At 38.8% G+C, this 23,031-nt stretch overlaps 1 protein-coding gene across 1 annotated transcript in view; it reads left to right on the forward strand.

Moving 5' to 3' along the window:
* The first annotated feature begins 322 nt into the window (after nucleotides 1–322).
* The window catches only part of LOC127417068 (segment polarity protein dishevelled homolog DVL-2-like), a 69,856-nt gene continuing 47,147 nt past the window's right edge, over nucleotides 323–23,031 (forward strand). Inside the window, exon 1 of the mRNA XM_051656788.1 lies at nucleotides 323–747. Coding sequence (XP_051512748.1) covers nucleotides 587–747 — 161 coding nt within the window. The 5' untranslated portion in view covers nucleotides 323–586. The remainder of the gene's footprint in view (nucleotides 748–23,031) is intronic.

Below are 23,031 nucleotides of genomic sequence, written 5' to 3' on the forward strand. Positions count from 1 at the left end.
TCAGATTCTTTTTTTTAATTTATTTATTTTTAATTATTTTGCTGCCTACAGAGCCTATAGCTGTCAATATCTGTCAGGTTGTAGGGATATTTTTGTGTTGTAATAAAATAAATCGCCTTCAGCAGCTTTCAGTGTGGCTCAAGTGTACAAGTACACTTTTCGGGTCCACTGTATGTAGCTTGTTCAAAATCTAAGGACGTTACAGCGTTTATAATGGGGCATTGGATTGTTTCGGCTCACACCAGGGGGAGGGGAGGGGGCTTCACGCTCCTGCTAAACGTCATAACGCCGCGTTGGCTTTCTCTCTCCTCCCCCAACCTGTATGACGAGCGCTCGCTGGAAAAGTTTGGGAATACTGAGAATGTATGAATACTTGGGGGATTTAACACAACAAAAGGAGACCAACAGGAATACAGTTTATGCTGCAGTTAGTCCAATCTTTACCTCGGACGTAAGAAAAAATGATCGCAAACGACACGGTAAAATCGTTTGTGCCCTAAAATCTGGCTTGTGTCAACTGCTCATCCACTAATCCGCCTGGAAAGTTAGTTTAGTCGGAGCGAAGGAGAAAATAACTGCCGAGGAAATGGCGGAAACCAAAATAATCTATCATATCGACGAGGAGGAGACGCCGTACCTGGTGAAGATCCCCATCTCCTCGGAGGAGATCACACTGTTGGACTTCAAACAAGTCCTTAATAAACCCAACTATAAGTTCTTCTTCAAGTCCATGGATCAGGACTTCGGGTGAGTTGCGGCAGGGAACGCGCATCCTTCACGTGAAACTTTCTGAATGGCTTTCCACAGCCTTACAAATAGTACCGAGGTGGCACCATGATACCGTAATGATAGTACCGTGGTACTTTGATACATAATCTGGTACTGAACAATTACTGAACTCTTGTACCATAATATTTGCATGGTATTCCAAAGTTTAGCATGGTATTACCATGGCACCATGCCCAGAAAACCATGCCATTACCTTCTTCTCTTCTGAATTATCACATTCATGGTTCTCTTTGGTTCTCCAAAGAATATCATGGTGCATGTCCAAAAAAAACATGGTAACACCATGGCGCCATGCCAAGAAAACCATGACATTACCACCTTCTCCTCTGAATTATCACATTCATGGTTATATTTGGTTCTCCAAAGAATATCATGGTGCATGTCCAAAAAAAACATGGTAACACCATGGCGCCATGCCAAGAAAACCATGACATTACCACCTTCTCCTCTGAATTATCATCACATTCATGGTTCAAACATGAAGAACTGTATTACCTTCTTTCAGTGTAAACATGGCATCACCATATTAAAAAAATAACCAAACAAACATGAGATTATCAAGGTACTCTTTCCAAAAAATGGTACTTACATGGTGGTACCTTGTTAAAAATAACATTGTATTACCATGGCACCTTGTCCAGAAAAAACTTGAGATTATCATTGTACACTGTTGAAAATAATATGGTATTACCATGGTACTTTTTTGTTAGTGCATGGACAGACACATTGCACCTATAGAATGAGTGCAGAGATTTCATTTAAAAGCAATTTCACTTACTGTCAACCCTTAACATTTAATATAAAGCTTGTCCTTGGCCACTAAACAATAAACAGAGTTTTCAAAGAGTTTTCAAAGGTGTGCATGGCTACAGATTTGGAAAATCCCCTGTATGTTTACTGAAATGAGCAGGCGGGTAGATTTAGGACTCTAGTTAATGTGATTGAGTGGAATGTGGCTTTAGAGCAGCTGTTGACTAGATTAACACACACCAATGATGCTGCAAATGTTGCCATCAGTTTCTCCTCAAACTATAGGGACAACAGGAACAATACTTGCTATGTTTAACAATATTTACCCTACAGTGGTAAAATGATAGATAGATGGATACATCTAAATATGGTACAAAATAGACCGATGGTACTAGGGTCGGATTGGGAGACACATTTTTACCAGGAATTTCAGGATTCTTGCAGCTCACTGAACATAGGTTTCACCATAGATATCGAATATATCTATTATATTATTATTATTATTATTATTATTATTATTATTGATTGAGATAGGGGTTTAATTGGCTATGTTGCACACAAATCGGATCGAGCTGACCTTTAAGTTGTAAAAAGTTGTAGGGGATCACTATTTCTAATCCGGCTGATCATCCCCATCATTTTTTTGTTTTGTTTTTTAATAACTTGTGTAAACCTCCTATCAAATGTCACTAAGGCATTGCCAAAGTTAAAGGAACTTAGAAACTTGTAGGCAAACTCAATGACATTGTAAGTTTTTGCATCCGTCTGCACTGTTTTTCAGTTGTTTCCAATGTAAACATGCTAGAGAGACCACATTGACCGCTGTTGCATCCCTTGCAGGAACAGTGTGTTTTTTAGACTCCGTGACAAGTTAAAAAGAAAAAATAATTAGTTGGGCATGTTCAGTGTGAAAAGCTTCTTTCTTGATCCTCTGTGACCCGATGACAAAGACATCCACTTGAAACATTCAGGAATGAAGCATTATGGGGTAGTTTTTATTTTTTTAATTGAATATATTTAACAGCAACAATATAATATTTTAAAGGCGATTTATTTGTTTAATTTTTTATTAATGTATTTTAAGGCTATATCAATGTGCATTGGCCTACTAGCGGCACACCGGGAAAAGTCCCGACTCTTCTGATGGCCAGTCCGACCTTGGATGGTACAAAAACTACTATTGTGGTGGGTGATTTTCATGAAAATGTCCTGGTCCTATTGTACTTCAGAGTCAAAAGAAACATGTGAAATTCTATTTTGAATATTTAAAAAAAAATATATATATATATATATATTTTTTAGGGCAGTTAAGAACACAGTTATGCACATTTAACCCCTCATTGTCATTATAGCAATGTAATAAAATGATATATTAAATGATAAATTGTAAAGTATTGAAACATCATAGCAGTACATTGGTACTGACTTTATTTTATTTTTTTATTAAAATGAGGGAAAATGAAAGTTATTGTACAACAGCAAAAAATGTTTTTTTTGTTTTTTTTTTTACTTTAATACAGAAGATACAGTAGTTATGGTAATGAGAATCATCATTTTAAACTTTTTCAATTATTATTTTTTTCTTTTTTGTATTGATTTAAGTATAACCATGAACTTGGAAATCACCCTGATACCAGTGGTCACTCTCGAAATTAATATGTAGCATAGTCTTTTTTTTTTTTGACAAACATGTTTATACTGGAATGTTTTCCGATGGTCTATTTTTGTGGTAATACCATGGTACTTTTTTGTAAGGGTTTCACACAATGAACAGTCTATGGTACAACATACATTGCAATAAATGTAGAATTATTTGCTGCTATTTTTACACAATGCACAATTTACATGGTTAAGACAGGTACAGCATGTACAATGGAAGTATCATGCTACTCTTTGAAGTACATTGGAGTACCATGTAAATGCTATGGTTCGTAAATATGGAAATAATTTAGTCACTTACAAAAAACTACCATGGTACTACCATGTTTTAGGACATGTACCATGGTGGTGCTCTGTAAATACCATAGTACATTAATTTTATTATCATTGTATATAAAAAAGTACCATGGAATTGCCATCTGATACCAACACTGGACCATAGTACCACCATAGTATGTTTTATGTTTTCATGGAATATATAAAAGTACCATGTTGTTGCCATCTGAAACCATCAATACTTGTTTGTAAGGGTGTTGTGTTGGAACAGAAATGGATAATAGGATTGTTTTTAAGAAAGTCATGCCTGTGAAATCCAGGGAGTCGTCTTATCCTTTGTGTTTAAGGGTCTTGTGCCAAACTGGGTGTCTCCTCTCAGCAGTTGTGTGTCCTATATATGCCCCTTCTCCCAATAGACTGCTCAAAGTAGATGCATGTGCTCTCTGTTCCTCTCAGAGTAATCTGATTAAGCCATTTAAGCTCTGATTTCTCTCTGCTTTCTCCATTATTTTGACTTTAGCTGTGGCCAGCTGTAATGTGCAGAGTGCTGACAGTCATTAGTAAGCCATTACACACACACACCGTACGTACATTGTTTTCCTCCAGTGTTTGACTTCTGTCTGACTTCGTACAGCTCACATTAAACATTGCCTGTAGCTGCTTTACTGCGTACAGGACAACAGTCAGTTGTTAGGGGCTCAGTGACTCCACAGCAGCCTCGATATGTAAATAGTAGCTTGTGTTGAGTTGCATTGACACTACATTTACATGGTCCATCTTCTATTGTAAAGTTGTGATTGGACATTGGCAATCAAAGTTGTCTGTACTGATTCATTTCAAAGTCTATAACTCAAGGTTGGACCGTTATATCAAAGTTGTTTTATACTGTATGTTATTCAGTGCAGTGGTTAAGGTTATGTACCATTGTTTTCAAAAGTGCCTGTTAGATTGAACCCTGAATTATTTTTTTATGTTAGTGAATGGCAGTTTTTGGGATGGGAATCATGTGGAATTTAACTATTTAAGTTCTGATTCTGATTTGTCTTAACGATTCCATTAACAAATCTTTAAGTACTTTAGAGGGAGAAATATTTGGAAATAGAAATGCAATTCTTATTAGATTTACTGTGCTCATCAGCCTGTTACCAAATAGGGCTGCAAACTAATGATTATTTTGATAGTTGACTAATCTAACGATTATTAGATCGATTACTCGACTATTCGGCGATTATTGCAACAATTAATCATTAGCTCTTAACCGACTATTCAGCTTGTGCCCTGACTTAAAAGGTTGTATTAAACATGCTTGCTAACAATAAAGCTGAAAAAATCATCTTTTAAAAATACCTCTAAAAATACTTTTTATTATTCAGGAAAAAAAATTTACTGCAAAAAATCCTATTGTTATCAAGTGTTTTTGTCTTGTTTTCCATTTAAAGTGTCTAAAAAATTCTTAAAATACATTTACTTAAGATGCAACATATATTTAGACTGCTTTAAGAGAATGTATCTTAAATATAAGTTTTAGTATATTAGTGTATTCTTTTCACTTGTGTATACTTCTGCGAGTGCAGTAAAGACAAAATATATTAAGATATTTTCTCTAAAAGCAAGTCTTAATATCTTATATGCTGCTGCTCAGGTGAATGCATCTTTTTTAAATGATTTTTAGATATTTTAAAATATTTGCATTTTTTTTAATATTATATTCAACATTCTCAGATAACAATTTTTTTCTTCTGCAGTATAGCTTCTAAAGTAAATGTACATTGTTTTAAAGGAGTTTTAGATATTTATATTGGAAAACAAGCCAAAACAAAAACAAATAAAAACCGTATTTTGTTGCAGTGTATAATGGGGTGAAGACTACCCTCTCTCACTTTTTTTTCACTTCAATACATCTTTAACTCTCAAAAAAAAACAACTCTCTTATTAATAAAGCTGCATATTGCCAATTTTCTTCATGATAAGAAACACACAATGACATATATTATGATTCAATAAGTCACAAGCCATCACGTTATAATATAGCTGCAGCAAGCGCGCGTGAGGGACGAGCGTCCCTGCAACAGAGTGTGCATCAGCCGGGTGCAGTTTCAGGCTCTCCCCCTTAGATCGGGATATTAGCGCAACTCATTGAAGAGGTGCTGACTGCACAGAGAAATGCCAGTTTCTGAGTTTGTAGTTATTTACATGACTAGCTTCCTTATTATTTGAACTTTATTAAAGTTATAACGCATTAAATATAACTGCATTAAAGATGTAACGCGGGGGTGTTTCCTTTAAAGACACTCGACACGTGGAGTCACGTGATGCCATGCAAGGATCAGATGTGTGAACGGCGAGTTCTGTGCACTTTGCTAGTTTTAACTCTTTTAATGATATAAACCGGTGAGATTCGTTACACTCTGTTTCATAACTGTTCTAGGAGGACAATATGTCAAAGAATTCAAAATTCTCGGGCTCTGGAGACATTAAAAGACACTTACGTGCTCAAGCTGATGCCCCCGAAGGGCCGCGAGCCAGGGAGTCGATTTGGTCGGAAAAATGCGGGAAATGCGGCGAGAGTTGCTGGGCATGTCAGCAGTGTTGACGAAGGTCATTGCTGACTTGGAGGATCTGGCTGTGATACGTCGATTGATCACTGCCATGGAGGCGGAGTTCTCCAAGATGGTTACAAGAGTGGGGGATGTCGAGAAATGGATCGATTATCTGGAGTCATCAGAGAGAGAATTATTTTCTAATATGCTAGCAACCAAGTTGGATTTGGAGCATGTCTGGGAGAAGTTGGAGGACGTGGAGAACCGTAGCCGGCGGAATAAAGTCCGTATTGTCAGAATTCCTGAGGCCGAAGTGGGTCGGGATATGGTGAAATAACTGGACGGGCTCCTTCCGAATCTGCTCGACATACCAGGCCATAAGCTGGAATTCGAGCGAGCTCGTCGGGTTCTGGCACGTACATCCACGGAGGATCTGGCCAAATTGAGAATAGATGCTAAGGAGGGCCTTAAAACATTCACATGCCCACAGCAAGCGATGTCTTCCATAAATTCAATGGAGTAAGTCATTTTGTGATACTTGTGTTGCAGCCGAATGGACCGGCTGACTGATCATTCACTTGACTGTTTGAGGAAACTGAGAATTTTTTTGGTGCTGGTTCCGCCTAGCGGCTGGAGTTTATTTTGCACAGTGGCACACCTTCGGGACAGTTTTGTGGATGAATCTACACGCTCTTTGAGTTTGGTCCGCCTATTGGCTAGAGTTTGTTTGAAAGATTATCTTTTGCTATGTAATTCTGTCTCACAAAATTTGTATAGAAACACTGGACTTGGGCAATCCAATGGCAAAGTTGTCGTGGGGGTCCTCGTAGGCGTACATGGACTGTTCGAGTTTGGAGGGGTGGACGCCAGTTGTGCGTGGGGTTAATGCGTACATTTTTCCTTTTTCTGTTTGTTTTGTTCTGGGGGATGTTTGGGTTTTAATGGTCACACCAATGTTGGAATGTGGTCTTTATAATCTTGTTTTTGACACACTATCTGTTTTTTTCTTATGACAGATGTTAATATGAGTGTACTCGCTCTCTCCATGTGGAATGTGAATGGGTTGGAGCACCCCATAAAAAGAAAGAAGGTTATTTCTCTTCTTAAGTATAAGAAATATGATATAGTGTTTCTTCAAGAAACGAAACTTTCTCCGCAGGAAGCGGAAAAATTTGGTAAGATATGGGGTGGGCGTTTTTTTTTATAATGCTGGCTCGAGTAAGAGCAGGGGAGTCATTACACTGATAAGTAAACATCTACAATTCAAATGTCTCAAACAGAGTAAAGATATATTAGGAAGTGTCATTATTGTTTTAGCTGAAATTCAGGGGCAAAGTCTTATTTTGGCTAATATTTATGCACCTAACATGGATGATCAGGGCTTTTTTATAGATCTTGAAGGGATGTTGCAAGCCGCTGGCACCCCTCATGATATAATATTGGGAGGAGACTTTAATCTTTTAATGGACTCAGTCCTTGATCATAGTGAAGCAAAAGTGTGCAAGTTCACTAGAGCAACACTGACGCTTCACAGGATGTGTAAAAATCTTGGTCTTACAGATATTTGGAGACTTTTGAACCCATCTGGTAGGGACTATACATTTTATTTTCATCAGTCCATAAGATTTATTCTAAATTTTTTTTATTTTTTATATCTAAACCCCATTTTATCTGTTGTTGATTGCTCAATTGGAAACATTTTGGTCTCAGATCATGCCCTGGTGTTTCTAGAGGTGTTGCCACATACAGAGAAAAAGAAATCATATAGTTGGCATTTTAATGTATCCCTTTTGCAAAATCCTGAATTTCAACAAATGCTAAAGACTGAAATCAATGTCTATATGGAGACCAACTGGTCCTCAGTATTCTCTGTGGGCATGGCTTGGGAGACACTTAAAGTGGTTCTTAGGGGCCGGATCATACAGTATGCTTCATTCACCAAAAAGTCCAAAGCACAAGAATTCGTGAAATTGGAAGGGAATATTAAAAGTGCCGAGGCAGAGCTGAAGCGCTGAATGTCGTCTAATGGTCTCTGAGAATTGATCCGATTGAAATACAGATATAATACTATTTTGTCACAGAAGGTGGAGTTTTGGTTATTCAGGGCAAGACAGTAATACGTTGAGTCGGGGACAAAGCAGGAAAACTTCTGGCTATATAGATAAAACAGAGAGAGTCTTTTTCTACCATTCCCTCAGTGAAATCTGCTGGTGGTGAAATATTTACCTTGGCCATGGATATTAATAATGCTTTAAAATAATTCTATCCTGATCTCTATAGTTCCACATCTTCGTTTACTGATGAAGATATTAGAAACTTTGTGTAACCATTAGAACTTCCTAAACTGACGTCTGAGCAAAAATATTCTCTTGATTCTGAGATAACCTTGGAGGAGCTTGGCGAGGTAATTAAGGCCTTGCCTACAGGCTTTGCCGCTGAATTTTTTTGATCTTATGCTACAGAACTGGCTCCACTTTTGCTAGAAGTTTATACGGAATCATTAAAGAATAGAAAGCTTCCGCCAACCATGACACAAGCCCGGATCAGTCTGATTCTTAAAAAGGACAAAGATCCAAGCGAGTGTATGAGTTACTGTCCAATTTCCCTGATCCAGCTAGACGTTAAAATATTGTCAAAAAGTTTGGCGAACCAATTAAGTAAAGACAAGACATTTCTTATACATGCAGTATATAGATCAGGTGGGGTTTATTTGGGGCCGTAGCTCTTCTAATAACATTAGGCGATTCATCAATATCATGTTCCGGTTGCTGCCATCTTACTTGATGCCAAAAAGGCGTTTAATATGGAAGAAAGGGATTATCTTTTTAAGATTTTGGAAATGTATGGGTTCGGGAATAATTTTATTGGATGGATTAAGTTACTTTATAGAAACCCGGTAGCGGCGGTACAAACAAATGGATTAATTTCAGATTATTTTACTCTGGATAGGGGCACCCAGTAGGGTTGCCCTCTTTCCCCATTATTGTTCTGTCTTGTCCTGGAACCATTAGCAGCCGCGATAAGAAAGGAGGATGATTTTCCAGGGGTGATGGTGGGAGGTGTGGCGCATAAGCTTTTGCTTTACGCAGATTATATTTTATTATTCGTCTCCGACCCCACTAGATCTATGCCTTGCCTCCACAGAATTATTAATTCCTTTTCTAAATTCTCAGGTTACAGAGTTGATCTTTTTATTCCCAGCACATTTATGTGATTTAGAGTTAATATTGACCCTTTAATAAAAAGGTTTTCGAGCGAAGTGGACAAGTGGGCTTCATTACATTTATCTATGATTGGGAAGATTAATGTTATTAAAATGAATTGTTTTCCAAAATTCAACTACCTGCTGCAATCTCTCCCTATAGATGTCCCCCTCTCTTATTTCAAGCAATTTGATAGCATAGCGAAGTCCTTCATTTGGAATGGTAATCGTCCCAGATTACATTTCAGTAAGTTGCATAGGCCAATTGACAAAGGTGGGCTAGGCCTACCCAAGAATTTGTTTTATTATTATGCATTCGGTATCAGACATTTGGCTCATTGGTCACTTCCACCTGAGAGAGCCCTTCCCTGGTTTTGTATTGAACAGGAATCCCTCTTGCCCCTATTTCACCATTGCAAAGACTTTCTATCAGACTAATCAGAGAAGTTACACCCCGTCATCTCGCGTTTGCACTCTGAATGGACAAAAGTGTCCAGAGTGTTTAATTCTGACATTTATTTAAATGTAGCCTCGAGCATATGGCTGAACCCAAAACTATGTTTTAATAAGTCCCTAACCCATGTTTTTGGTGGTGTGTTAAGATCCAAGAATTTTGGTTGAGGGTTCAGAGTTTTATGTTTGATGTATTGGGCACTCAGATTTAATTTTGCCCCAGTTTCTGTATTTTAGGCGATGGGGCGGTCATTAATATATGAGATAAACGCATAAAAAATCGGGTCCTAGCCAGTGTTATGATCGGCAGACTGATTGTTCTAAGTAGGGATGCACCGATACCACTTTTTCTCTTCCGATCCGATTCCAATATCGGAAATCTCAGTATCGGCCGATCCCGATCCGATACCAGTGTTGTTGTTTTGCATAATCAGTTTAGAATATCTTTACATTATTGTGTGGAACTAATTGGGAGTACTCTTTAATATGTAAAGAAACACAAACCTCTAACTGCACATTATTTCAATATAAATGTATAGCTTATTAAGAAAAACTTTATTGTTAACTAGTATACTGGATAATGTAGCAGCAAAAATTAACAGTAATTCCAGTATAAGTCATCTGTAGAAAAGAAGCCGTTTTAAAAAAATTTTTTTTTAACTTGTATCTGGACTTTAAAGGATTCAGATCTCTTTTTTGTTCAGTTTAGTTGTAAGAAATCAGCTCACATTTCATTCACACAGTCATTTTTTTGGAACCCATTCAACTTAAATATTATTATAATTTGTAAACAAATGATAATAATAATATATTATAATAGTGTTATATAGTAATATATCTCAATTGTGCACCTTTTGTCATGGATCCACCGGTCTCTCTCTCTCTCGCTTCCTCACTGCAGTCAGTGCTCACTCTCCCTTGAGACTGCATATATACCATCACAATCATCTGTTCAATAAACCCTTCTACTGAGTTCATATCTCTGCCTCCGTGAGTCTCTCCATGACACCTTTAACTTTTAAACCCTCATGCTTTTATTTTGACATTCTAAACTCTCCAGGAAGTCCTGTATGTGTCTGTTTGTTGGCAAGTTCACAGTAGTTTAATTCGCTTCTTATTCAAATCCTGGTAAAATGCACTTCCGGTGCCATTCTAAATGCATATTATAAGTGAACCGAACTATTGAGCATCTACATCTGAGATGTTGTTTGTGAGTAATGCTCAAATATTGCACACCGCGTGAAGGCTAAAAATAGCCGTGAGCGTGTAAACAGAGCAGCGCCATTCAATAATGCGTTGGAGCTGCGCATGCATTTTATATATTTACTTACAAAACACAGCCTTTTGTGAAATGCGCGAGTCATATGAACTGCTTTAATGGTGTTTTAATAGTTCTTTTGCCATTTTTTGAGCTTGACAGTAATGAACATGACTAAAACACAGTATCGGATTCGGATCGGGCTCGTCGGACCGATACCCGATATATATATATATATATAATATATTTTGTGTATACTCGTGTGACCACAGGGATGTTTGTTGGGGTTTGGGAGGGTTAATAATGGGGGTTAAATGTTGATTCTGTGAATATATGTTTTGCTTTTCTTTTTTTTCCAATTGTGAATCAATAAAAATTGTTAATCAGAAAAAAGATGCTCGACGCGCAAGTTTTGCTTCAGCGGAGTGGCAGCTCTGTCTCTGCTTATTCCACAACTAGAGTGCTTCTGTATTTACTTATTTTGTATTTTTGTATTATTCTCTCATACTTCGTGATCTACATCACTTGAAACTGGTTGGAAAGTTTGGAGTGCATCTGGTCTGTTTTCTTTCTGTCCTCAGTCAGGCGCGAGCTGCAGTGCTGCTCACACCCGTCGTCATTAGAGTTTAATGTGATCTCATGTTACGTTAAATGAGATCAAACGACTATTCGACAACAAATAAATGTCGACTTTGTCTAACTTCGACTAATCGTTTCAGCCCTATTACCAAATGATGAGATCATGTCATATTAACAGATTCTTGCAAATGGTGTTTACACAGACTTTTTAAATTAAGATATTTTATTTATTCATTCATTTTGATAAAATACAACTAAAAAGTACAACTAGTGCTGCAACAGCTAATCGATAATTAAAATAATTGACAACGAAGTTCATTATTGATTAATTGGATATACTGTATGTGCAGCGTGCACGGAAAAGCTCTGTCAGCGATGTCACTTCACAGTAGGGATGTCAAAATATCGTTATATATCAGTTATTGATCGGCACGTTATTTTATTGATATATTTTTGAGGCATCAATATATTCAAATTTCTAACTTCCATGAGACTGAGCTGCCGGATTAGCCACGCCCCCCTCTTTCCAAATCACCCACTTCAAAGATACCACTGAAACCACCAGAAGAGCAGCATTGGTGCATGTTTTAGATGTTTTCCCATAATCATGTAAGCACATATTGTCAACGAGAAAGAAACAATGCCTTTGCATATGTATTCAAATTAATTAAAACAAACATTCAGACTTTTCTTAATTCAGGCTTTGTTTAAAGTATCATGAGAGTATCAAATCGCGAATTCAGTATAGTGAATTAAACCGAATGGTGAGATGAATTGTTACACCCTTCATTTGTTACGTAAAAAAATCACTTTTTTTTAATCCAATTAATCGAAGAAATAATCGTTAGTTGCAGCCCTAATTAAAACAAAACACAGTGTGTATATCAACTACATATTGTCATATCAACATCCATCTCATTGGCTAATTACTCTTATTTAAGTCTTACACGCCTAAAGTATACATACAGTAACAGTTCTTGATTCATTTAGAGTTGGACATGATGAAATTAATGATTTGCGGTTTAGCGAGTTTTTGATTCACTAGAGCGAAGACTAATAAAAGTCATTAGTTTGTGCGACTTCAGCACCCTGACTCCCGGAAATAAAAGTAAAGCCAGCCATTCAGGTTGTAGTTTGCCGTTTTGGAAAGCTCTTGCCGTTTTTGTGTGCAATATGCATCAGACGGTCAGTTAATGGACTTTGGACATGCTGTCTGAAGCTTAGACTAACCTACATGTAAGATTGATAGAGCATATCAGCCAAAGCCTAAAAATGGAAACAACATATTTGAGAATCAGAACTTTCTGAAGGTAACATAACTTTCCCCTTCCTTTGTAAGACTTGAGTCACTTTTTTATGCTTTCCCATATGGCAAATCCATCAAAGCATGTAAGTAATTGTACTCCAGGGATAGGCCTTTATTGCTTCAGACATTAAGAAATAAACTCATTCTGCATCTCAAGGATTTGTGGAGTTGTATTTTACAGTATTAAAGGAATATTTCACCTAAAAATGAGAATTCTTTCATAATTTACTCACCCTCATTTGTCATTCCAACATACTTACTTCTGCGGAACACAGAGAGAGGTATTAAAATAAATATCCCGGTCTGTCTTTTAATACAACGACAGTGGATAATCATTCACTTTCAAGGTTCAAAAGGGATGCAGAAGTATCTTAAGAGTAGTCTATGCGACTCATGCGTCATATTCCAGGTCTTTTTAAGCCATACAATAGGTGTTGATAAGAAATAACCTGGGCCCGTATTCACAAAGATTTTTATCTTACCACTAAGAGTTCTTCAAAGAGTTCCTAGCTTGGAGTTTTTGCATAATACCTATACACAAAACTGCTAAGAGCAAGTTTTACTAAGGAAATCTTAAGATAAGAGTAAGGCGGAGTTGACCTCGTTGCTATGGATGATGTCATGTTTTATATCGCCCACAGTGATTGGTAGACAGGGAACCGCTTTTGTCAGCAAAGACAGACAACAATGTATACAGTATATACAGAATAGATTTTTTCGGTTGATGAACACTTCCTCATCCTGTGTGCATACAATGAAACAAGTGTCTACTGTATCAAGTGAGCCCCTCGATGGCCGTAAATGCCACTTGTTTTTCCCTCTGCAGCGAGCACGCATCCACAGGAGAAAATATGCTATGAATTGTCGATGATATGCGGTCTAGAGAGGGCAGGGCATATATAGTTTGATAGATGATTCTGCTGATGGCTGACAGAAATTCCCAATTCATCGGCACTACACAGTTTTATTTTAATGTGGCCAGGGAGTGAAGAGATGTCAAAACCTTTATCTCCGGTGTAATTGGGTTGTTTCGATTCGTGGGAGAGGTACCTGCATCTATGTTTACAATAATGAAAACACCCTCGTGATTCAGGCAATACCTTTTTGTAGAGCCGAGGAGGGCGGGGCCGGGCTGGAATGAGACACACCCGGTCCCCAATCAGCCTGATGGGGCGCGCGAGGGATAAAGGCGGCCGGGGACGACAGTTCGAGAGAGAGAGAATTGCAGGCAGCTGTACTGTGTGTTTTCAGTTGTGTGTTTTGGTTGTGTTTTTTTGGTTAATAAATTATTTAAGTTGTCAAGCCGGTTCTCGCCGCCTCCTTTCCACTAAACCCCCTTACACTGGTGCCGAAACCCGGGAAGGAGGAGGGATTCCCGTCGCAGGGTCCTCGACACTGCTGTCCACCCAGGGGAGCGACGCTGCCGTCCGACGGGGGACGGAGTAGCCCGACCACCCGGACGCGGGGAACGGCCGCCGTCCGCGAGGTGAGTGGGAACGGGACTCCCCGACCGCCTGGAGCGAGGGAGCCGCTGCCGGGGGCGGAGGAGTGCCCTGCTGTCCCCCGGGAACGCGGAGGGGTCGAGAGAAGACCGCCGTCCACGGGTGGAGGAGGGAAGCGACTCCCCGACCGCCTGGAGTGGTAGGGCCGCATGTTGTTAAACTCACCGCTGCACTGTAAAAAAAGAATTGTTGAGCAAACATAAAAAATCAAGGCAGCAGGATGCAGTAAGATTTTTGTCTTAATAATTGTTCTCAGTCATATTCTTTTGTTTAGTCAATGTGAATTTGTTTGTTCAATAAATTAGAAAAATTATTTTGAAGAATTATAAATGCAAACCACTGTGTTGGCCATTATGCAGGACTTACGGCGTAGGTTCGACGCATTAGTATAATTTGGCATTTAAAGGTGAAGTATGTAATGTCTGTGCCACTGATGCTATTGGTTGAGCCAGTGCTACTATGTCTTTTTTGGCTGGATGCTCAAACAAACAGGGCAGCGTTTCCCAAAAGCATTGTAAGCCTAAGTAGATCTTAGAAACTATTGGCACCAATGGTCTCAACGATCAACTTAAGCTTGCAGTGCTTTTGGGAAACGCTGCCCAGATCAATGTTTCGAAAGCACCACAGAGAAGTAAATGTTCAAATTTTTGGGGGAATCAACCTATGAATGGCTTACTTATACTTATCTCTGCATATTAAGCTGGGATAGGAGAAAGTACATTTAACAATGGTAAAATCACTTAAATGCAGTTCATCTTGTGATGTATTGCTTTATTTTACTATCCACAGGCATGTGGGAAAATTAAAAGGACCATAGACGGCTAGATACATGCGTGATGTGTTTTCATGACATTCATGCTGTTATCTGAGATATAAGAAATAGGGCATTGTTTGTCATTACTTGCTTCTCTCTTTCTCTTCTCTTTCTATCTCACTCTCTCTTTCAGACACCTCATTGAGATCAGCACTCTGTGGTGTACCCTAACTAAGCCTGTTATATCCATTACATTTGTCCCTTAACACACCCAGCACAATGCAAAGAGAGCTAAACACGGCAGTATGTTTTCTACATTCCCAGACCCACAGTAGTTTAAGTTCATTCAAAGTTAACTAACCAAGCCAGAATATGTTTGTGAACATTTGCGTCCTGTATAATTATGCTATTAAAAACGAAATCACGTGTGCCCTTAAATGATACGAACATAGATTTCTTTGAAATTGTTTCTTGGCTCCGTGGATCCTACTGTTGTAGCTCCCAGTGGGGTCTTTATCCTTAGTTGTCTTGATAATTTCCATATGTGCTGGTCGCTCTCAAAAATTTGAGTAATTTATCGTTTGGGGAAGAAAGCTTGTTCCAAGGAAAAATCATGAGCAAAGTTCCAAGGCCTGCCATACATTGTTGTATTATTTCAATAGGGATGCATTAGCTTGTAATGAAAGGCAAAAATTTTGTAATGGTTTGTCATTTTCAACAAAAAAACCCCCAACATGAACCCCAAATTGAGACTGGTCTTATTGTGAGCGGTTCCTCAGTGTACAGTGAAATTGGACGGGTATGGACCTTAGTTTTGACCATCAAGTGAAGTGACCACTAAGGGTCAGAATCAGCAGGGATCAATATTGGCTATACAATATTTCGATATTTGGGTCAGAATACGATAATATTGTGATCTTTGTGTTTAGTTTATTGTGTTTCAAAGCTGATATCTTGCAATCTTTTACTTGTTTACTTGTTACATCTTAATTGGTGCTTTGCGCAACAGTGCCCCACCCACTTTTTTTCCGTCCATCTAGTTTCTGGAAGTATTTTTCCCACTTATTTTTTCCAAAGTGATTTAATATAATCCTTATGTTAAAAAGCCATGAACCAAACCAACCAGCTTCGAAGTGAATCAAAATATTACAAACTTTGTTTTGAAGCAAAGGAATATTTGAAAATCAGATGAAATGGTTGAAAAGATTGTATACTTAACGTCTTTCATGTGGGAATGAACTACAATCCCATGAAGCATTGAAAATGGCAAAATTAAACAGGAAATTGAATTGGTTGATTTATAAGTACAGAAACAATATATTTGAAATTTATAGCAAAATGTTCAGATACCTTTAAAAAAATATAAGTAGTTTGAGAGTGTTGTCTCGAATTCATCATTCACAGTGTGTCATCGATAGGGATGTCCTGATACCGATATTGGTATCTGAATCGGGTCTGATACGCGCTCATGTATAGTACTCCTGCTTGACAAAAACCGGTACCATCTGACATATGAAAGCATTACATAAACATTCAGCGCACAAATGAATAAATGTCATGTTATTTCCGAGTGTGATTATTAAACCACAAAGGCTGCGATTAAATGAGAGAGACTAAAAAAATTATTAAGGAGCCATTGGCTCCTAAACTGAAACATTGAGGAGCCAAATGGCTGTTTTTAGTCGCCAAATCACAGAATTGCTTGATTTAGATTGCTATTCAGAAACAAGATAGAAAGCAGAAGAAAAGGAAGACAGTTGATAACCCATTCATCGAAGGTTTAATAAACAGTAATACAGTATATAGTTGAGAAGATAAGTGTGCATTCTCTTGTCTCATAAATGTTCATACCCCTTTCATAATTTATACAAATATAAGAGATAAGGATTTTTTTATTTAATACTGCTTTTCACAATCTACATTACAGATAATTACATAAAGTATAATATGAACATAGTAGTTTGTTGTCTTTTGTTTTTTTTCACCCAATTTGGAATGCCCAATTCCCAATGCGCTTTTTAAGTCCTCGTGGTCGCGTAGTGATTCGCCTCAATCCGGGTGGCAGAGGATGAATCCCAGTTGCCTCCGCATCTGAGACCATCAACCCGCGCATCTTATCACGTGGCTTGTTGAGCGCGTTGCCACGGAGACATAGCGCATGTGGAGGCTTCACGCCATCCACCACGGCATCCGCGCACAACTCGCTACGCGCCCCACCGAGAACGAACCACATTATAGCCACCACGCGGAGGTTACCCCATGTGACTCTACCCTCCCTAGCAACCGGGCCAATTTGGTTGCTTAGGAGACCTGGCAGGAGTCACTCAGCACGCCCTGGGATTCGAACTAGCGAACTCCAGGGGTGGTAGCCAGCGTCTTTTACCACTGAGCTACCCAGGCCCCAGTTTGTGGTCTTCTTGAGCATCAATGAATGTGTGCACTTTGTGTAATAGTTGTGAACATGTCCCTCAATTGTCCTAAATGTCAAAAGCTTGATCTCATATGTGTGTGCTTATGTGTATAAACTGTTTTACAATATTGCCTTAGTCTTTTACTGTTACCAGATGGCCCAGACACAGAGACTACAAGAGTGCAAAATGAATGAAATTCCAGATATAGTTTATTGTGCTACTCCAATCACAATCAATAATTACCAGGAGAAAAAAAGTGGTACACAATATGGGACTTTTAATTGTAAAGAAGCCCAAAATACACATGGGACTCTTATTTTGAAATGTCTGCACACCCAGTTGTGAGCTCACTGACGGCTGATTCGCTGAGAAAGTGAATCAGATTCAAACTGCTAGCCTAAGCTCCTGAGTTCAAACCCTCAGTTCTTTTCCGGTGATTCATGAAAAAAATCCGGTTCAAAAGAGTTATTTGGTCACGACTCTCACTCTGGGTTTGTTGCGTGCGGTGCAGCAAGCTCGTCATCACAACAGAAGCAGCGCGAGACACTCTGGTGCGCGCTCTATAGATGTATTCAGTAACTCGCAAGATGATATCTGATGAAACCGCATATGAAGGCACACAACTTGACTGTCGCCAGTGGCGACTAGATTTTAAATTATAGTTGCAATAAATTATTTTTGGTCGCATTTGCGAATGTTTTATTCGCAGTCTGGAGCCCTGATATATAGTGCGCATGTGGTGCATGCTTCAAATGTGAGTGCTTGTGGATGTGTGGAGCCGGTGATGAGCCGACATAGTGTGCTTTCACACTAGCACTTTAAGTGTGCACCCGGATTTGAATGACGTCAATGTTCGGTTAGTTTGGATGATGTGAACACTGTTTTCAGTGCAACTGTGAACCATACCGAGTTCTCTTGAAAAGGTGGTCTGGGGTACGGTTTATGTGCACTCCAGTACGGTTCACTGCTGGTATGAATGCAATCGTACCAAATAGTGGAAGTGAACCGCTTGTGATTTACATATAATTTGTGTCTTTGCAGGCTCCCAATTGCAATTATTAAGGCATAATTCATTTCTCATACCTGCTTGTGTCCAAATAAATCCCCTTCAGAGAGCAGCTCACATTCTTCACATCTCTTGCAATGCATCCGTGGACTCGCGGCAGACAAACGCTAACATTCATAACATCATTGCAGTGCATCCGTGGCAGACAAATACAAGTGTCATTCTATGCATGGCAAGTTTTGATAGTAAATCCAAAGAGACTTTAATAACTTTAATACTACACTTAACAGTGAAGTTGACCTCTTCTTGAGTTGTTAACAACAGTGGTAAACAGCTGCTGCTTGTACTTGCATTGATGATGCAATCGGACCGTGGTTTGGACCCAAATAATAAGATGTGAACAGATATAAGCAGGTGCAGTTGGAGAGGGGGGAAAGGAACTCTTGTTTGGTCCACGAAATCGAACCAAGTGTGAAAGTTCCCATAAAGACGCAAAAGAAAGTGCTCATACCTATTAGAGCTCCTTGGCTTATACACGGAAAACACCATCATGAGCTTTGCGTTCCTTGTTTGCAGCAGATGACAGCGAACAGAGCGCTAATGGACTCTATGCATGGTCACTTCCGCGTTTTGCCTCGGGGGGCGCACTTGCATCCATTATTTACAGGAGTTTCTGAGGATGACATTGAACAATATCCATCACACACTGAGACACAGAGCAGTTGCTCCATCCAGTAAAAAGGAGAAGGGGTTTAACAGCGTTTATTTCAAGTTATGTCAGCAAATATGTGGCTGACCATCACTGGCTTAGCAGTGTCCTTGTTTTTTGGCTATATATACTTATACATGTAATTATGTTGATTAATCTTGCTAAATAAAGTATACCACTGTGATATTATAAGTTCACAATTAACTATACTCCAGCTTCACGTCAAATGTGGGAGCGAACGATGACTATATTTCCTACTTTAATCATATCATCTGTCTGACAGTGGCCAGTATTAGTTTATGCAGTATATATACACTGCCTGGCCAAAAAAAAAAAAAGTCGCCCTTTGGATTTAAATAAGCAGATACTTAAGAGCCCATGATTGGATCATTATTACAGTGATTAATATGTTTCAGCTGGCAGCAGTTCTGTTAACCCTAACTGATGCAGTGTGTAACTTCTCATTTCTTAAACAACCATATCGAATGACGTATCCCGTGGTCATGGAAAAGATGTTACTGTGTTTCAGAAGGGGCAAATTATTGGCCTGCGTCAAGCAAAGAAAACAACTAAGAAGATTGTTGAAATCACTGGAATTGGGTTAAGAACTGTCCAACGTATTATTAAAACCTGGAAGGACAGTGGTGAACCGTCAGCTTTGCGGAAGAAATTTGGTCGAAAAAAAATCTTGAATGATCGTAATCGGAGATGAAAAACGCTTGAAGTCACATCGTAAAGAATCGACAGTAGAACTCACGGCTATGTTTAATAGTGAAAGTAAGAGCATTTCCACATGTACAATGTGACAAGAACTTACAGGGTTGGGACTAAACAGCTGTGTGGCCACAAGAAAGCCACACAGTGAGGCTAATCGGGGAAAAAAATTACTTCAGTTTGCGAGGGAGCATAAAAATTGGACTCTGAAGCAATGGAAAAAGGTCATGTGGTCTGAATCCAGATTTACCCTATTCCAAAGCGATGGGCGCGTCAGAGTAAGAAGGGAAGCGCATGAAGCGATGCCCCCGTCATGCATAGTGCCCACTGTACAAGCCTCTGGAGGCAGTGATATGATCTGGGGTTGCTTCAGTTGGTCAGGTCTATGTTCAGCAACATTATGCGGCAATAAAAAGAAATCAGCTGACTACCTGAATGTACTGAATGACCAGGTTATCCCATCAATCTTCCATGACGGCACGGGCATATTCCAGGATGACAATGACAAGATTCATCAGGCTCAAATTGTGAAAGATTGGAAAGACAGGGAGCATGAGGAATCATTTTCACACATGAATTGGCCACCGCAGAGTCCTGACCTTAACCCCATTGAAAGTCTTTGGAATGTGCTGGAGAAGACTTTAAGGAGTGGTTTGACTCTCCCGGCATCAATACAAGATCTCGTCCAAAATTAATGCAACTCTGGATGGAAAAGTTGTGACGTTGCATAAGGTTGTTGAAACAATGCCACAATGAATGCGCGCCATAATCAAAGCTAAAGGCGGTCCAATGAAATATTAGAGTATGCAACTTTTTTTTTTATTTAGCCAGGCAGTTTATAATATAATTTGTACTTTAATGTGTCATTTATGTAAAAAAATTAATTAAAAAAAAACGCGTCCCGTTTCTGAGAGATTTGTCGTATGAATAGGGAGGGCTCTGCCGAACAGAAAAGAGAGCACTTGTGATGGAGAAATACTTATGAGAAGTGAATTTTTTATTCTCTCCTTTTTCCTTTTATTTGCAGAAAAGCAAAAAGTGATAGTTAACAATGACACTATAATTTGCCACAATAAGTAACGATTACATTGTGTTATTGTCTTGTATCATATTTGTTGATTATGAATATTGTTGTGTGATGTTACGGTTTATACGAACAAAAACAAATTAGTCAGTCCTTAACTAAGTTGTTTTCTTCAGAAGAATATGGTGCTTTGCTCATGTGTAAGCTCATGCAATAATTTACAAAAAAAATAAGTACTGTTTAAATGGTTAGATCACCCAAAAATGAAAATTCGCTCATCATGTACTCACACACTTGGGATGCCATGAGGGTATGACTTTCTTTCTTCATCAGAACACATTTGAATAAAAATAGAAAAATATCTTTGCTCAGTAGGTCCTTAAAATGCAAGTCATTTTTATTTGTATAGTGCTTTTCACAACACACATCGTTTCAAAGCAGCTTTACAGAAAATCATGCATTAACAGAAAATGAAACTGTAATATCTATAAAGTGTTAGAGTCATCATTGTGTAGTTTGATTAAATATGATTGTAAATTGTATCTATATATAAAGATAAATAGTTAAATAATAATTGTATTTAGAACCCTAGTGAGCAAGTCAAAGGCGTCAGTGGATGGTGGCCGGACCTTTGAAGCTCTTAAAAGAACAGTCAGCAAACATCATCCATAGGACTCCACTGGTTAAACTAATGTCTGCTAAAGCAAAATGATTACTTTTGCTGCAAAATGATCAATATTTAAGTACTTTTTAACTATAAATCATCACTTCCAGTCAGCAGCAGTACACGCGTGTGACTTTATCGCGTTGGCATGTTCACGTGAGAACAGACGTATGTGCGACACACTCGGAAGAGCAGCATTGTTTACAACTGAGTAGGAGGAACACTGTACACAAGCTTTTTTGTTTTGGTTTAGATCTGTATCTGTTTGTTTACTCACAATTGGGCATTTGTGTGCTCATCCTGAATGTCGCAACTGAGAGAAAAATGTGTGATTGCATCCATAACATGCCAATGCGAATATGTCACACGAGAACACGAGAAGACTGTCTGACTGTCTGTTCTTTTTGGAGCTTCAAAAGTTGGATCACCATCTGCATTTTAAGGACCTGCTGAGCTAAGATATTTTTCTGTTTCTCTTCAAATGTGTTCTGATGAAGAAAGAAAGTCCTGGGATGGCATGAGGGTAAATGATGAGAGAATTTTCTTTTTTGGGTGAACTAACCCTTTAAGCATTCTGGTGTTAATTTTTCCGATTAACACTTTTTATTGATTCACAAAATTGACAAAGCAAAATGTATATTCACAGAATATATATCACACATATGTAAAACTTCTCTTTCCACTGCCCCTCCTTGAGAGCCCTCCAAGAACGCCAAGTAGCTGCCCCATTTCCCATCAAATGAATCCAAGTTCCCCAGCCTTCTACATGACATTTCCTCGAATGCCGCCACCCTCCCCATCTCTGTGCACCACTCTTGAAATGAGGGCGCTCCAGCCGACTTCCATCCCCTTAGAACAATCTGTCTGCTGATCAGAACACTGGCTAGGACCCAATTTTTTATGTGTTTATCCCCTTTACTAATGACCGCCCCATCGCCTAAAATTCAGAGTCTGGGGCAAAATGAAATTTGAGTGCCCAATACGTCAAACATAAAACTCTGAACCCTCAACCAAAATTCATGGATCTTAACACACCACCAAAAAACACGGGTTGTGTCCCCATCTTCTGATTGGTATCGCCAACAGGTGGGTGTGTCTTTCAGACCAAGCCTATACAATCTAGAGGTGGTCCAATAGAATTGATGTAAAATCTTAAATTGCATAAGATGAACCCTTGCATCTCTAGATGTAGACTTGACGTTTTTTAGAATCCTAACCCACACTACCTCCTAAGTTTAAATCTTTCTCCCATAATCTCTTGAGAGAAGTTGAAGCTCCGACCCCCAGACTCTGAATTAGCAGGGAATAATACACTGATGCCTCATGACCTTTTCCAAAAGCAGTAATCTCTTTCTGGTGTTCTTGATGTTTCGTCGCCCTGTGGATGGCGCTAAAACCTCAGCTGTTCAACAAACTGTCTCGCTACTTCATTTCA

This window comes from Myxocyprinus asiaticus, chromosome 3 (genome assembly GCF_019703515.2).
Source record: "Myxocyprinus asiaticus isolate MX2 ecotype Aquarium Trade chromosome 3, UBuf_Myxa_2, whole genome shotgun sequence".
In the NCBI taxonomy this organism is placed as follows: domain Eukaryota; kingdom Metazoa; phylum Chordata; class Actinopteri; order Cypriniformes; family Catostomidae; genus Myxocyprinus; species Myxocyprinus asiaticus.